This window comes from Populus nigra, chromosome 3 (genome assembly GCF_951802175.1).
Source record: "Populus nigra chromosome 3, ddPopNigr1.1, whole genome shotgun sequence".
In the NCBI taxonomy this organism is placed as follows: Eukaryota; Viridiplantae; Streptophyta; class Magnoliopsida; order Malpighiales; family Salicaceae; genus Populus; species Populus nigra.
Window position 1 is genome coordinate 15,189,530 of NC_084854.1, and position 15,440 is coordinate 15,204,969.

Genomic DNA, 15,440 nt, shown 5'->3' on the forward strand with positions numbered 1-15,440 from the left:
CTATTGCATATATATTCTCAGAGTATCTTTCTCTAGAATATTCTATTTTTTTCTTTAAAAAGATATTTATTTAAACATCAAAGAATCCCCACCTTTACTAAAGGGAAACTTTTGCAAAATATAAAAAATTATTGCGGACAATTACAAAAACAAATATAATTCACCAATTTATTGTCTTTGTTTCTAATTGATGAAATATGTACGCAAAAGTTTAATTTTTATTTTATTCAAAATATTTTTATGCACAGATTCATTTGAAAATAGTTCAAAATACAATTTCTGCAGCAGGTGGTGGCTAGTAATTGACTAAACTAGAAAAAAAAAAAAAGAATTTGTAGTTCCCACCAGTAGAAAAGAAATAATAAAAAGATAAGATGGTTTTCAATTTCTTGATGCTTTAGAACCTAATATTTGATTTGAAGAACAAGTATAATTTGGTGTTTGAGTCTACTGATTAGTATTTGAACGAAAGAAGTCGATGAAAAAACTGAATTTGCTACACCTTCATACGCATCCCTAAGCAACACAGGCCAGGCCAGCATTTCAGTTTGAGTAGAAATAAATCTGATATATCAGAGTTACTTCCTGTAATGACCAGGTATTACATTTACTCATAATTTACCCTAATATATACAGAAGCTTGAGAGTTTTATATTACATAACATTATCTATATCAAGATTTTCCTCCCCAGTACCACACACCTCACTGAAACAGCTCTTCCAGACTGGTCTTGGATAGATAGGGCAATGATACCTTGTGTTTCAGCATGCTCTGGCTTTCTGCTAGCTTGTTTGCTTGCCTTTACACTTCAAATCTTCTACTTCTCACCTTTATCTCCGGACTTGCTTGAACTGCCTCCAGCTTCAGCTCTTCCCACAAACAAGCACTTACAGGCAAGTAGTTGAACATGATTCTTTCTCAACTTGCGATAATTTCAAGCTTTCTACTAATAGCGCACACGCCGATTTCTTTTTTTATTTTCCCTGTAGGAAGTGACTAAACTTGGAGAAGGATTTCTGGATGGCCCAGAGGATGTTGTCGTGGATAGAGATGGTATCCTCTACACAGCTGTTAGAGATGGGTGGATCAAAAGAATGCATAAGAACGGATCCTGGGAGAATTGGAAGAAGATAGACAGTGATGGTTTACTTGGGATTGCAACTTCCAAGGAAGGTGGTCTTATTGTTTGTGATGCTGAAAAGGTAAGATAATTCCGAAACAAGCACTTGTAGTTGAGACTTTGTGATAGTAAGGAAGATGAGCAAAAACAAAACAGAAGAACCCCAGAAACCAGAAACCAGAATATGAAAATAAATTATGGTTGGCTAACAAAGCAACTTTAGGTTACTAGTTAGAATGGTAGGGACAGTAACATCAGCTAGTTAGTTGCACTAATTAAGGAATTGATATGATTTCAGGGTTTGCTCAAGGTTAGTGAAGATGGAGTGGTGGTTCTTGCAACACATATTAACGATGGATCCAAAATAAGGTAATATTTATAGAATCCAATTCCATGCTGCAGCACCCCTTCTTTCCCCACCTTAAGAAACACATTTACTAGTTCTGCCAGTGAGTTTGTGGGGGTAAACCCTGCACTCCTTGACCATTTTGTAGGCCATCGAAAGACAAGGTGACTGGCAGGCCTTCAATTGAACATCAAAATAGAAAATTTTCTTAAAGGACTTGGTTAGTTTCGATACCATGATCACTGCGGAGAATCCTTTTATATAATGATTATCTTGTACAACCACTGTGTCTAAAGTAATCTACACAATCAGTACCGAATATACAAGGAAAGCAGATAATTACAATAAAGTAGAATGAAGAAATGGTGGGATTTACTGCTATTTGTCATGCTGATTTAGCAAATCCGAGAGGAGGAAAGACCTTTGGCGAAGAGGTCAGCTAACTGATCAATGATGGGAATGAAACAAATGGAAATATCTCGGTTTTGAACCTTCTCACGTATAAAATGAACATCAACTTTAACATTTTGGTGCGAGCATGAAACACTAGATATGAAGCAAGAGAGATAGCCCCAGATTATCGCAATGTATAATAGGAGGAAAAGATAATGAGATACGTAGATCTTTTATAACCATTCGAATCTAGTAAACTTCAGCTATGGTCATTGCAAGAGCGCGATATTCAGCCTTTGTACTTGATCTGGAAACAACAGATTGCTTCTTGGCACACCACGAGACCAAACAATTTCTAAGAAAGACTCCATAGTCGGTGGTATATCAGGTCGCCTGCCCAAACAGAGTTTGTATGACAAAGAGAAACATGTGTATAGTACAACCCATGATCTATTGTGCCCTTCAAGTAGTGTAGAAAATGTTCAGTGGTGGGAGAATGAAGATGTTGGCATAACTGATTCACAAAGTAGGCAATTTTTGGACGAGTAAGGGAGCAATATTGGAGAGCCCCTATAATTTGGCGATACTCAGTTATGTTTTCAAGAGGATCTCCTGAGGTGGAAGAAATTTTCTCACGTGCAACACATAGAACAGTGTAGGGCTTGGCTCCAAACATTTTAGCATGATGTAGTACATCAAGGATGTACTTACTTTGCCGAAGATTGAGACCATATGAATCCCGAAACACTTGGATATCGAGAAAAAAATTTAGAAGACCCAAATTCTTCTATGCAAACTCTGTGTGAAGTTTATTTAATTCAGGAGGAAATAAAAGAATCACTAGAGCCCGTGATTAATATGTCATCACCATAAATTAAGATATAAATGAGAGCACTACCATGTTGATAAGTAAAAAGTGAGTGGTCACCAGAGATCCGATAAAGTCAAGCGCCATAAGAGATTGAGATAAGCGTTTGAACCAAGCTCGAGGATCTTGTTTGAGCACAGAAAGAGCCTTGTTGAGTTTACACACATAATCAGGAAAATTAGGATCAAAATAGCCACAAGGTTGTTCAATAAAGACTTCTTCATCAATGGTGCCAAGAAGAAAGGCATTATTAGAAATATCCAATTGGCGTATAGGCCAACTAAAGTGACAATGGCTAAGACAAGGCAAACCATGGCAGGTTTGATGACAGGGATGAATATTGTCTCTGAATAATCAATATCGTAGACTTGTTCAAAGCCTTTGGCAACCAACCTAGCCTTACAACGATCAAGGCTCCCATCCTCTTTTTGTTTCATTTTGTATACCCACTTAGTATCAATAATATGTTCGTCAAGAGGACAAGGACAAAGATCCCAGGTATTGTTTTGAAGCAACGCAACATATTCCTGATCCATGACAGCTCTCCATTCTTCAGAAATTATGGCTTGAGAAAAGGTTTTTGGTTCATATAAAGAGATAGTGGTGGTGAGGGCAAGAGGTGTAGTCGGGAAAGGATTTTGGACGTAGAGAACCAGTTTGAGAACGGGTGATTATGTGTGTAGAATTTGCAGGAGGAATGGATGAATTATTGTTGGGTAAGGAAACCTCAAGAGGGGTATTTTATGTGTCAGGGATAGCATGATAGGAATTATAGGAATAACATGGTTAGGAATTAATGTAGATTGAATTTTCAGAATTACACTAAGATGGAATGTCCATAGAGAAAGAAATAACAGGGATTATGGAATGTCGGGATAAGTAGATCTTTTTTTATATCAAAACACCGATATCCCTTGAGATTAGAAGAGTATCCTATGAAGATACATTGTTTGCTTCGAAAGGCAAGTTTTTTTTGGTTGAATAAGGTCTCAGGAGAGAGTAACAAGCACAACCATATGTTCTAAGCTGGGAATAATCAGGAGATTTTTTAAACAACTTGGAGTCATGAAAGGGAAGCTTAGAGGTGTCCTAGTCTTGCATGCCACACGTCTAAGGAAGGCTTAACACTAAAGAGAGCTGCTTGTCCACGACACTTATTTATGTTATTTTTGTTTAGATGCACAGGATAGAGACCACCTTCACTCGGACCCTCTAGAATGATGTTTCCTGTTTTGTTGTCCTTGACAAAATAATGAGACTTCATGAGGACAAAAAAAAAAAAAAACAATCATTTTCAATGCAAAATTGATTTATAGAGAGGAGATTGGTCATAGCATTAGGGCAATGTAAAACACGGTTGAAGTTTAAATTTGTTCGTGGAGTGTTTAGAGAAAAGGAACTTGTGTTCTCCTATTGTTTTAATGCCACCATAAGTCTCCTGAAGAGTGAGATTAGCTAAATCATTAGTAATATGCTGGTTGGCTCCGCTATCAGCATGCTAAGCGCCATCTTCATTAAGAGTATTGTTATGGGCCACCATTTCATTAAGTTGGGAAGGTACCTTCCATGATAACTATAATCTATTCTATGAAAACAGTCCAAAGCATTGTGATTAGTCTTACCACAAATATGGCATGGTGCTTGCAAAGAAGAGGAAAAACTTTGCTGTGTGGGATTTTGTTGGAAAGAACTTTGATGAGAAGATCTACTGAATATATTTTGTTGTTGTACAAGGTTCTTCGATTTTGGATGCGAGTTCCTTTTGGGAAAATAGTTTTGATTAGGTGGAAAGTGGTTATTACGAGGCTTCTTTGGACCATTTTTAAAGTGGCCTTTGGTAGGTGCCATCATAGCAAAATTCTGTTGTTCCATGGTTTTGATTGAAAATCATCAAAGATCATCATGTTGTTCTACAAGGCAAAGGAACATGAGACAATTAAGGGATTAAAAGAAGGGTAGAGACCTCTTACAATATAGGAGATTAGATCCTCCTCTTCTACAGGCTTCCCAGCAGCTGTCGGATTGTCAGCACATATCTTGGAGGTGTTTAGAAACTCAGTACAACTCGTTCCTCTGTGGCGCAAACTCTGCAGTTTTTGTTTGAGAATGCTAACCCCAGAACGCGCATGAGATGTGTATTTATTAGCCAAAATTGTCCATACTTGCCTTGCCGAGTTTAAGCCATACACAGATGGTAAACCATGGTTAACAAGTGTAGAATTGAGTAACACCAAGAACAAATTAGTCCTTGTGCCAGAGCAAGAAGGCAAGGTTAATTTCAATTGAAGACTTGCCCTGAGCGTCGGACAGGAGCTTCTCTGGGCACGGTTCAAAACCATCCACGAAAGCCACGAGAACATGACTTCTTAGTGCAGGTAGACACTGAGAAATCCAATTCAAATAATTCTCACCATCCATTTTCACCCAGATAAGTTGAACTAAATTCGATGCAATGAAAACAATTGGAGTGGAAGAACTGAAGGATGCCATCTTGCTAGATACAGGATCAAGCGTGAGCAAAAGGCATTTTCTTGGAGGACTTGGTTAATTTCGATACCAAGACCACTGCAGAGAATCCTTTTATATAATGATTATTTTGTACAATCTCTATGTCTAAAGGAATCTACACAATCAATACTGAATATACAAGAAAGGAGAACAAATACTTCCAATAAAGTAGAATGAAGAACTAGTAGGATTTGCTACATTATTGTCAAGTGATTTGCTGCTATTTGTCATGCTCATTTACTGCTGCATTAACAAAAATATGATGATCATATAAGCACTTAAAACATTAAAACATGCGCAAGCATTGCTATTTCTTTAGATGGGACTAAGGAAATCTTATTTTGGACTTGGACGTGCGGCAGCTTCCAAACCAAACAGGCACTCTTAACCTCAGCAATTTTATAGTATAGAGGAGTCATTGTTTATCTCTTGGAACCGACAACTACGTATCTAATGCATGAGTTTTGGAAACTGTATGAGATGACCATACGAGTTAATCTCGTTTGCTTTGTTTTCGACAATATTTGAGTGATTCATCCTTACATAACGCTTAGCCCATCCCTGCAGCACTTGAGCAGTCTTAGCCCATAGCCATAGAGAGAAACAAATTTTGCTGGGTTTTGGATCTGGAAAAGAAAATGTCGAGGGAAATATTCTTGTTATATTTTTTTCCAAGCAAATATGACATTGATTATATGATTCAATTAGGTTTGCAGACGAGGTCATTGAATCATCGGATGGAAGTCTTTATTTTAGTGTTGCAAGCACCAAATTTGGATTCCACGACTGGTACTTGGACGTTCTGGAGGCAAAACCTCATGGGCAGTTGCTCAAGTATGATCCATCATTGAATGAGACATCGATTTTGCTTGATGGTTTGTGCTTCCCTAATGGTGTTGCTCTCTCAAGAGAGGAAGATTATCTGGTCTTCTGCGAAACTTGGAAGTAAGTAAATTCGTGGAGCACATAACCTGTGTGCTTGTTTAAATTGTGCACTGCTCTGGATATCAAAGATATGCGCTTTTAGCATGTAAACCACCTGCATCTTTATGTGGGCTCAGATACAGGTGCCAGAAATATTGGCTGAAGGGAACGGACAAGGGGAAAACAGAGATCTTCATCGACAACCTTCCTGGTGGTCCTGATAACATCTATCTGGCTCCGGATGGCTCTTTCTGGATTGCTGTGCTACAGGTACTTCCAAAGATTTGGAACTCTGCTGGGTTTATTTTCTTTTCTTTTAAGGAGAAGAAAGATCCACTATATGAATTGCCTATAACGAACTACTCAGCAAACTTCATGCAATTGATGTGCAAACTGCAAGCATCTGTTACTCTGTTTAACATGTCCCTACGAGACTTGACAAAAAAATATTTTCCACCACAGGTGGTGTCTAATGGGCTGGAGTTTGTGCACGGATCAAAGCCATCCAAACACTTGGTTGCATCTTTTCCAAAGTTAGTTAACCTAGTCATTGGTGTCAAAAGGAAAGCAACGGTGGTAAACGTGGCAGCTGATGGCAAGATTACGAGGAAGTTTGACGATCCTGATGGCAAAGTGATGTCTTTTGTGACAACAGCTTTCGAGTTCGAGGATCACCTTTACTTGGGAAGCCTGAATACCAACTTCATTGGAAAGTTGCCATTGAATCCCACGAATTCTTGAACTTCAGACCATCAGACGAGGAAGAACAAGTATGGAGCATGGATTAAAAAAAGAGGCTCCTAAGATAAGTTATGACACTTTGCTGAATCACACTAAGTATGTCAATTTTATTTTGACAAGTATTTTGTTTTTTTAATTAGAATGAAATGTTTTAATTTTAGAATATTTCGGCGTCCTGTTTCAGGATTATATTGTTCATATATATAAATTCAATAAATATAATTTAAATTCAAGATAAATTAATTATAAATTATGCAATATAAATACAATGTTAAACAAATATAATTTTAAAATTTAAAATATTTCTAAATAGTTAAGATTAAATAGATCTTTAACTTAAAATAATTCAACTTAAACAAAATATCAAAATATTATAAAAGTAAAATGTTTTAACACAAATATTTTAAATATAAAGTTAGATCAATGTTATCAAGACTAATGGAATCTAAAACATCCATTGTTATGCTTAAATTTCTACAGAGTATAAACATAAAAAAAAAACAACATGAATATAAACCATATATATTAGTGATAAATTTAATTTTAAAAAATTAATATCATTGTTAATGAAAATAGTAATAATAATTTTCAATATTATTATTAATATCATGCTATTGAAAATAGTAATGAAAAAAAACATTTTATACTTGAGTAGTTCAATTAATTAAATTGAACAAGATTCAATTTGATTCAATGAATTTTCAAGAGCGGAACGGAACATGTGGAATAAAACCGGAACATTCCAGCCCAAATTTAACCCAAAAATCCGGAAAGGACCAAGATTTAAAATGAGATGAAAATTATTTTGTTTTGTTCTGTTTTTTGAATTGATATGAAATGTTTCAGCCATTCTAGACAAAACAAAACAGAATTGACAACCTTGGTTCAGACTATAACCCAGATTATTTTGAATAACTAATGGAGATATTGTATGCTGGCTTCCTAGTCTTCCACTTTTCTTGATCCACAGAACTAAATGATATCAAATAGATCCAGCAAGAAAACATCAACTGCATAGGTGTTCACCTATCATCTACTGACAAATTCTCATTCATCCGATAACATAAAGTACACCGAGCAATCCAGACTTCTAATAAACCCTAATGAAGACATCTAGCTCATCATCATTTCTTGGAAAACCAACAGACAGAAAGATAACTGCAGAAACGGCAATAATTGTAGCATGATTTGGCAGTTTAACAAATTTTAGGGGTGGGCGGGAATATAATCCAAACAAATTATCTTGCTTCTTTTTTCTCCTGTCAAACTACATGATTAATCACGCAAGTTTTCATGAATTCAAATGATTGCACAATCCTTTCCCCAACTGGCTCAGGTTATCCCACAAAATCAGTCCCGTTCACTTATGGCAGTTAAATGTTCATCAATTTCCTCAGTGGACAGCACTCTAAAAACAAGATTGTCTGTTCTCACAACCCCCACCTGCAAAAATTGAACAGTAACTGTTAGAAACCATTTTAGTTGTACAAAGTAAATTCGATTAAAAAGCACTTCCATGTCCATACTGTAATGGTCTGCAAATTTAGCAGACAGTAAATAAAGGGGTATCTCATAAGCAAGTGAAAAAAAAGGAGGAAAAGAACATGCACCAAGATTCCAAATTCTATTGGAAACATAACCGCAGGAAACCCACCTTAACAGAAGTCTAAATACCAGAGTTCAATGATAGGCCACTCATATCGGAGGTGGCAAATTACACCAAAGCTTATTTTCTTGAACCTCTGTCTTTACAGTATATTAATATTATCCTTCTGTTTTCAGTCATTTTAATACTACTAGTCTAGTATCACCAACTGTTGAATGTAATGAAGGGAGTCATCAAACCTCTATCTCAGTAGCTTTAAAATCCTCTTGAAGAACAGATTGAAGAGCAGAAATAGCAGTCTGCACAATACAAGCAAGATGCTGTTTTAGGACAATCACATGTAGAATGTTTGGAATAAACATAAAACAGAAATAATCTAAAAGCAGCTTCACACCGATTTGTCTAATAATCCAACAAAAACCAACAATATTTATCCTCTTGAGTTATTTTCCACTACTATAGACAGAATCCTCTCATAGCCCTGGAAAAGAAATAATCCAAACAAAAATCATTTGAACTCCTGCAAAGTCATACCCTTGAAATTCTTGTAACACCATTAGGACAAATAAAAAGTATTGGCTATTGCATATTATATGGCCCAAAAATTCTATGCAGATTGAGCTACCTCCCAACCCAGAACAGGAAAATAAGGGCACTTAAATAGTTGATAAGCAGAGATCATATTTCTCTTCTGCAAATAATAGCTGATAGCCAATAAAAGGTTTATAAAAAAAAAACAGTCATGTACCTGCACAGTTTCCTCATATGAGAGAGCAGGGTCATTTTTCATTTTCTTTTCCAGGAAATTGATAGCCTCTTGTTCTTTCAATCCAGCACTTGTAGCCTGCAACATGAGCATAAAATTATGTTCCTTGGGCAAAATGCTTCCTTAGAATTGTGTATGAAGCAAAGTTAAAATAAATCATCAACACAGAGATCGATAAATTTTCCCTTACTTAAAAAGAAATCCCCGAACACCATTTAGTGAATATACTATAGGAACAGGTAGATATCTACCTGGCCATTAGCTGCAAGATCTAGCAAGCATACCTAGAAGGCAAATTAACTGACAAACAAATATTTGCAGCAGACTGGATTGCAAGGAGTGTTCCTGCAGCCCATATGTGTACTTCATTTGTAAGTTTAAAACTACAACCATAAAATGATTAGTTGAATTCTTAATTCACATTTCCTCTTCTACCCTTCTTTGAAGCAACTGGAATTGTTGCATCTTTTTTACTCGAAAGAGGTTCACATAATGAAATTCAACTCAAGCTTGTCCCTAGTTCTCTACACTAGTACTTTTCTTTGTTTGCCAGCATCTTTTACTAAATTTAACATCAATTCAATGTTCTGAGACCAGGATGAACTAGTACTTTTCTTTGTTTGCCAGTACATTTCCCAAATTTTAACAATTATTCAATTTTCTTAGACCTATGATAAACTAAATGTAACCTTTGACAATAAAAAAATTATATCCTGGGAAAAATTTCTATCAAAAAACTTGTTGACACGAGATGAATGTTGGTCAATGAAAGGCCAATAGCAGCTACATAAGAAGTATGATTTAGCTCCCAAATGCAACCCAAAATCACCAAGAAGTAATATGCAAAGGATCATATACATGGAAATTTGCATGTTCATTAATTGGTAAGGTTGATCCAACCTGTTTTATAACAGGACAAGCAGAGAATAATACACTGTCGTAAATCCTTAGAGATAATATTGTTAAGTACTCTATTTATGTGGATGTTGCAGATGAGGGAGGGGGGAACTCGGCAGGTGTTTGTAAAGGAAAAATCAGTAGCAACAAATTAAGAGGAGGGCATGGCAAGAATTGAAACTTGAGAACTTAATAAGGCAATCTAGACATGTGATTTTAAACCTTTGAGAGGAGGGCACATACAGGCAGCAGCAGTTTCCTGCTGACAGGACTGGAGCAAAATTTTGTTCTTTAACTGACCTAGCTAAACAATAAATAACAATGTTGCCAGATTTAAGGGACTGCTAGGAGATCACCAAAAAAAGGCAATAGCCACTGTCATGTGAATTCAAAAGCATACTCCTTAAATTATCAGATGATATTCGTCCCAAGGATAAAGCTCAAGCATTTCCTTAAAGAATCATATACCTCATATTCATCTTAGTTCTTTTGTTTATATGATCACAGGAACCACAGGTGTACTCGCTAAGCAATAGCGAAACAACATCCTTCACATAAAGCATTGAAAATGTAATGCATTTTCGTGAAAAGAACAAGTTTGCAAAATACCTTGTGACCAAAAAAATGGCCAGCTGGATCACATTTGTAAAGTTGAGGCCCATTCTCTTCATCAATACCCAAAACCATAGCAACTTCATAGAAAAGTCACATTAAAGATGTCAAAATAAATGAATATAAGAATAAGACCAACAGCAGCAATTAGAAGGTGTAAATGTCCACTACAAACACCCGGATACACCTTAAGAAAATGCACTGCAGGTAAATGGAATAAACTTAAGAACTACAACAGAACAAAATAAGAAAAGAACCCATACCAACTCCAAGAGGTCTCATGTATGCATGCTGAGTATAAACTTGTGATTTGTCCGCAATCCTATATATGTAACAAAAATATCATTGCAAGTTCACAAGAAATTATCAGTTGCAGTAAAGCAAGGAAAACAATCCATGCAATTATTGATAAAAAAATTCACAGTTCAAGATTACAAGGACAGAAAAGAAGTATGATTAGAGAAGATAGCATTAGTTAATTCATTGAACAGGTTGATTTGCACCTGACCATCTTCCTCAAAGATATTGGAGAATGGGCATGGATTTAAGAAAAGTGAAAATGGTGCGATAGAAGGCAGTCAAAATTCAATTTTTTTCAAATAACAGCATGAACAGTTTAAAAGCAAGCTTGACTTGCAAACTTAAAAGGAGCTGTTATGAGCAACACTAGTAACAATCCAAACAAAAAAGGATGCATCCCACATATGGAACACATCTTGGCATTAAACATAATCAAATAGCTGAATTTTCCACAACCACAATATGATCAATGAAAATCACATACCATCTAGCTAATGCATCCACAGGCATTTCATATCCATATCTGAACCTAAACTCCGCCGCTTCATTCCTTGCTTGTTGTACTAAATTCCTTGCATCAGCTAAAAATTGGACACAAAAATACCATTATCAGCGGTGTAACTGGAAAACAATTTCAAGACTGAATGAGAGTATCAAGTTCCAAGCTTGGTACATGAAGGTACCAAACAATAATAGCAATACTCAGTTATCCAAATCAAATTCATGGATAAACGGCTCTATTGTGCTTACTTCAAATTTTGAGAGACATAAGAGGGGGGGAAAAAAGAACACCATAAATCTCTCTAATTGCATTATAACAGAAAGAATTAAAAGAGTTTCAATTAATTCAAAGCAAACCTGTCATGCCGGTGGCAAGTAGTCCAAGGTACTTGGTAATAGGGAAAAGGTGGGTAACACTAGTCTGATCCAATAGCTTGTCCTGCTCATTCATTATCACCAAAAACACAATTATTTACCTCACGCAATATACCAAACACGAAATGGGAAACAAAACCCTAGATCAAGAAGGAAATTAATCATAATAAATTAAGGGATAATTAATGCAATGCAGTAGAATTAAGAAAATAACAGGTCACTCACCGGAACCTTCTTTTGAGTGACGACACAGACAGAATCCTTGCCGCGAACTCCAATGGAAGTTGTCGCAGCTGCCTTCACTGCCTTGAACGCATACTCTGCACCCACAATCTCAGTTATATTAATTTAAAAATACTTGCCGGTGGGAGAAATCAGTTTTTTTTTCTTTGAATGAGAGAGAGAGGAGAGTAAAATTACAGTACATACCAACTTGAAAGAGGCGACCTTCAGGGGAGAATATGGTGATATGGCGATCGTATCCGCCTCCACTTCCTCTGCTCATTCTTATTGAGATTTTTCGTACAGAGAAGAGATCTGGTGTTCAAGTTTCGATGACCAACAAAACAGGTTTTTTTTTTTTTTTCTATTTGATGAATGAGTGACTCGCTGAACAAGAAACCCTTTTCTCTTTTCTTTTCTTTTTTCTCACAATTTTCTTTCTCGGGCTAACGTCAGAATAGTTCTCATTTTATTATTCATTTCTCAATTAGGTCCCAAACCTATAGTTTTTGTTCATTAGGTCCCGGAATTATATACAATTCTCAATTATGTTCTTTATTATAAATTATTGTACAACACTTTTTTGACAAAAAAAAAACAAAGAAATTTTTTTTTATGATTATGAGAGGATTTGTGCATAGGTTGCAGAGCCAATTCAGGATCATTGGATAATTGATGTTCTTTTTGGAGACTATTTACACCTTTATTTTATTTTACTATACTAAAAAGCATGGTTTTATTTTTTTAGATATCTAGCGCATTATATACCTATCTTTATTCTTTGCAATGTGAGAATTCGAGGGGCTGTTTGATATTGTTTTTGTTTTTGTTTTTATTTTGGGTTCTCAAAAATAAGATTTGAAAAATTGGATTTTTTTTTTTGAGAAAAATATGATTGGCAATAAGCTTGAAAACAAAAAAAATGGTTTTCAAAATTAATTTCTAAACTTTTAGCTTATATTTTAGGAGTTATGTTAGTTTCAAGAGTTAGAAAATGGTTGATAAAGGGTACGAACATGACATAGGTTAAAGCGCTCAAGAGTCATCTAATACTAGATCCTAGGTGTCAGGGATTTGGACATGAACCAATGATGGGTTCAAATAGAGATAAGATTTGACATCCTTGAGGTTCTAATTAAAATAAGGTTCAAAGACTATAAAGATTTTGATTAGAACTGTGCCCAAGGCGTAGAAGGTCAAACAAGGATTAGAACTTAAGGACCTGAGGTTAGGGTTGGATCAGGTATGGGGCATTTGGGATTTAGGCTAGGACGAGTCCTTTTTGTTAGGATTTGGAGATGGTCTAAGTTGGCTAATGTCAGGCCAGGAGCAAGTGCGAGGGCTTAGGGTTTGGGCTATGATAGAGGCATTTATGGTATGAGCCAAAATCAGGTTTGGGCCAAGACCTTTTTTGAGAGGTTTAAGATTCAATGACAAATTAGGTCTAAGAAATCAGGTTTGAGCTAGGACCGTGTTTGAGGTGCCGAGTTTATAAGGCTTGAAGTTTGACCCGAGACTAAGATATATGTGCTCGGAGTATGGGTCATGATAGGGTTTGGATTTGGACTAGGTTTAAGGAGCCCAAGGTTCAGATCAAGATCAAATTTGAGTGACTCAAGGCATCTCAAGTATAAGCCAAGACCTAAATCGGGGTTTCAACCAGGAGCAAGTTTACGGTAGCTCGAGTTTTGAGTTAAATTAATTTTGAGGTTCATATCAGGAAGAGGTCTTAGGGCACTTAAGTCTTAGATTGGGATTATTGACAAGGTTCAGACCAAGATCAAATCTAAGACACTCTGGTTTTAGGTCAAGATTAAGTTGGGGCTTTAACCTAAACTGGGTACGGGATGCCTACGGTTCACTTTGAGACTATGATTAATGTGTTTAAAGTTTAGATTAGAATAAGCTTCCACGTATTGAATTTGGTTTAGGACTAAGGAGCCCTCTTTTGAATTAGGATTGGATCTAAAACGCTTGAGGGTGGGGTCAGAATTTGGTCCTAAACACCCAAGGTTTGAATTGGGATCAAGGTGGGGTTGAAACTCGAATTGGATATGAGGTAGATAAGTTTCGAGTCTGAAGAGATTAAGGGTTAGTATCTGTAACTCATGTATCCAATTAAAACAACATGTATTATTTGAAAAACAAAATAGTAAGCCAAACAAGTGTTTTTCAATTTTAAAAACCAATAAAAAAATTAAAACAAAAAATAAACCACTGAAACAAAAAAACAAAAATTATACCAAATGACCCTTGTTTATAACTTTTCAAACCGCATTTAATTTTGTTTTTCAATATTGATAAGAGATTTCATTAATATTATAATAAAAGTATAAAATTAAAAGTATATCTACATATAAAAATACATTCTTCAATGGATGTAATAAAGTACGATGAATGAAAATAACTTTTACAAATGATATATTATTTGCATATGTATAAAAAAAATGAATAGATGTGAAATTTCATGGTAGCTGCATCACTTTATTGCTTCCTAAATTTTAAGGTAAAAAAAAAAAGAGTAACTATCAAAACTTATATATCATCTAATTTTAAACATGTATTAATTGTAATATATGTATATCTAAAGTTATATTATCAAATCCTATGACTTACTGTGAATATGATTGTATAATTGGAAGAAACTCCTTACCAAATTTTATGATCTTTCCTTGACAATTCTTTCAACCAATCACCAAATTGGTTATTGTGAATATAATTACATAATTGATAAAATGATATCATCAATTGCTAAAAGAGATTTCTAACAATCATAATTAAAATAAAATGATGACATCCTTTGTAAGTCATTAATTATGAAAAACAAAAGAGTGCTTACAAATAGATTTGATTTAGATAAAAACAAAATATTAATGAAAACAAATATTTAAATTAAAAAAAAACACTAAAAAATTATTATAGAAACCATGACAATAAACAAGATTAATCCTTGAAAGTTGCTTTTTTTAATGGCTTTTAAAAGAAAAACCTTTTTGAAAGTTTAAGATATTTGAATAAATTTATAAAACAAAATATAGAAAAACTTTACAATGAAAGTTTAATAAATATAAGAAAATGACAAGAATGGAAAGGATGAAAAGCCTTAATGAACAAGGAAGAAAAAAACTCATAATAAAAGGAAATTTAAAAACTCCTAAGGTAAGAATATTGAAAAGTAGTTTTTATTTTTCTTTTTGCTTTTTATATGAAACTCCCAGAGAAAAAAATAATATTGGAAAAAAGTATTGTATTGCTTTGTA

General features: G+C 35.0%; 2 protein-coding genes across 2 annotated transcripts; one reads left to right on the forward strand and one right to left on the reverse strand.

Annotated features, from left to right (window-relative positions):
- The first annotated feature begins 511 nt into the window (after positions 1–511).
- LOC133688330 (protein STRICTOSIDINE SYNTHASE-LIKE 4-like) lies at positions 512–7,140 on the forward strand. Its single transcript, XM_062107777.1, has 6 exons — positions 512–898; positions 995–1,203; positions 1,420–1,490; positions 5,945–6,181; positions 6,298–6,430; positions 6,623–7,140. The coding sequence occupies exons 1-6, from the start codon at positions 748–750 to the stop codon at positions 6,899–6,901; spliced, it is 1,080 nt and encodes a 359-aa protein (XP_061963761.1). The 5' UTR covers positions 512–747; the 3' UTR covers positions 6,902–7,140.
- A 761-nt stretch (positions 7,141–7,901) lies between these two features.
- Positions 7,902–12,590, reverse strand: LOC133687957 (proteasome subunit alpha type-6). The gene is made up of 9 exons (XM_062107314.1): positions 12,388–12,590; positions 12,184–12,278; positions 11,941–12,022; positions 11,567–11,663; positions 11,046–11,104; positions 10,780–10,862; positions 9,256–9,351; positions 8,747–8,806; positions 7,902–8,344 (listed from the first exon to the last, which is right to left on the reverse strand). The coding sequence occupies exons 1-9, from the start codon at positions 12,461–12,463 to the stop codon at positions 8,252–8,254; spliced, it is 741 nt and encodes a 246-aa protein (XP_061963298.1). The 5' UTR covers positions 12,464–12,590; the 3' UTR covers positions 7,902–8,251.
- Positions 12,591–15,440: the final 2,850 nt, after the last annotated feature.

Coding starts and splice junctions, on each gene's coding strand:
- LOC133688330 (XM_062107777.1), top strand. CDS start 748: ATGATACCTTGTGTTTCAGCATGCTCTGGCTTTCTGCTAGCTTGTTTG. Junction 899..994: donor AAACAAGCACTTACAGGCAA/GTAGTTGAACAT, acceptor CCCTGTAGGAAG/TGACTAAACTTGGAGAAGGA. Junction 6,182..6,297: donor GTCTTCTGCGAAACTTGGAA/GTAAGTAAATTC, acceptor ATGTGGGCTCAG/ATACAGGTGCCAGAAATATT.
- LOC133687957 (XM_062107314.1), bottom strand. CDS start 12,463: ATGAGCAGAGGAAGTGGAGGCGGATACGATCGCCATATCACCATATTC. Junction 12,279..12,387: donor AGGTCGCCTCTTTCAAGTTG/GTATGTACTGTA, acceptor TTGTGGGTGCAG/AGTATGCGTTCAAGGCAGTG. Junction 11,105..11,566: donor GTGGATGCATTAGCTAGATG/GTATGTGATTTT, acceptor TTACATATATAG/GATTGCGGACAAATCACAAG.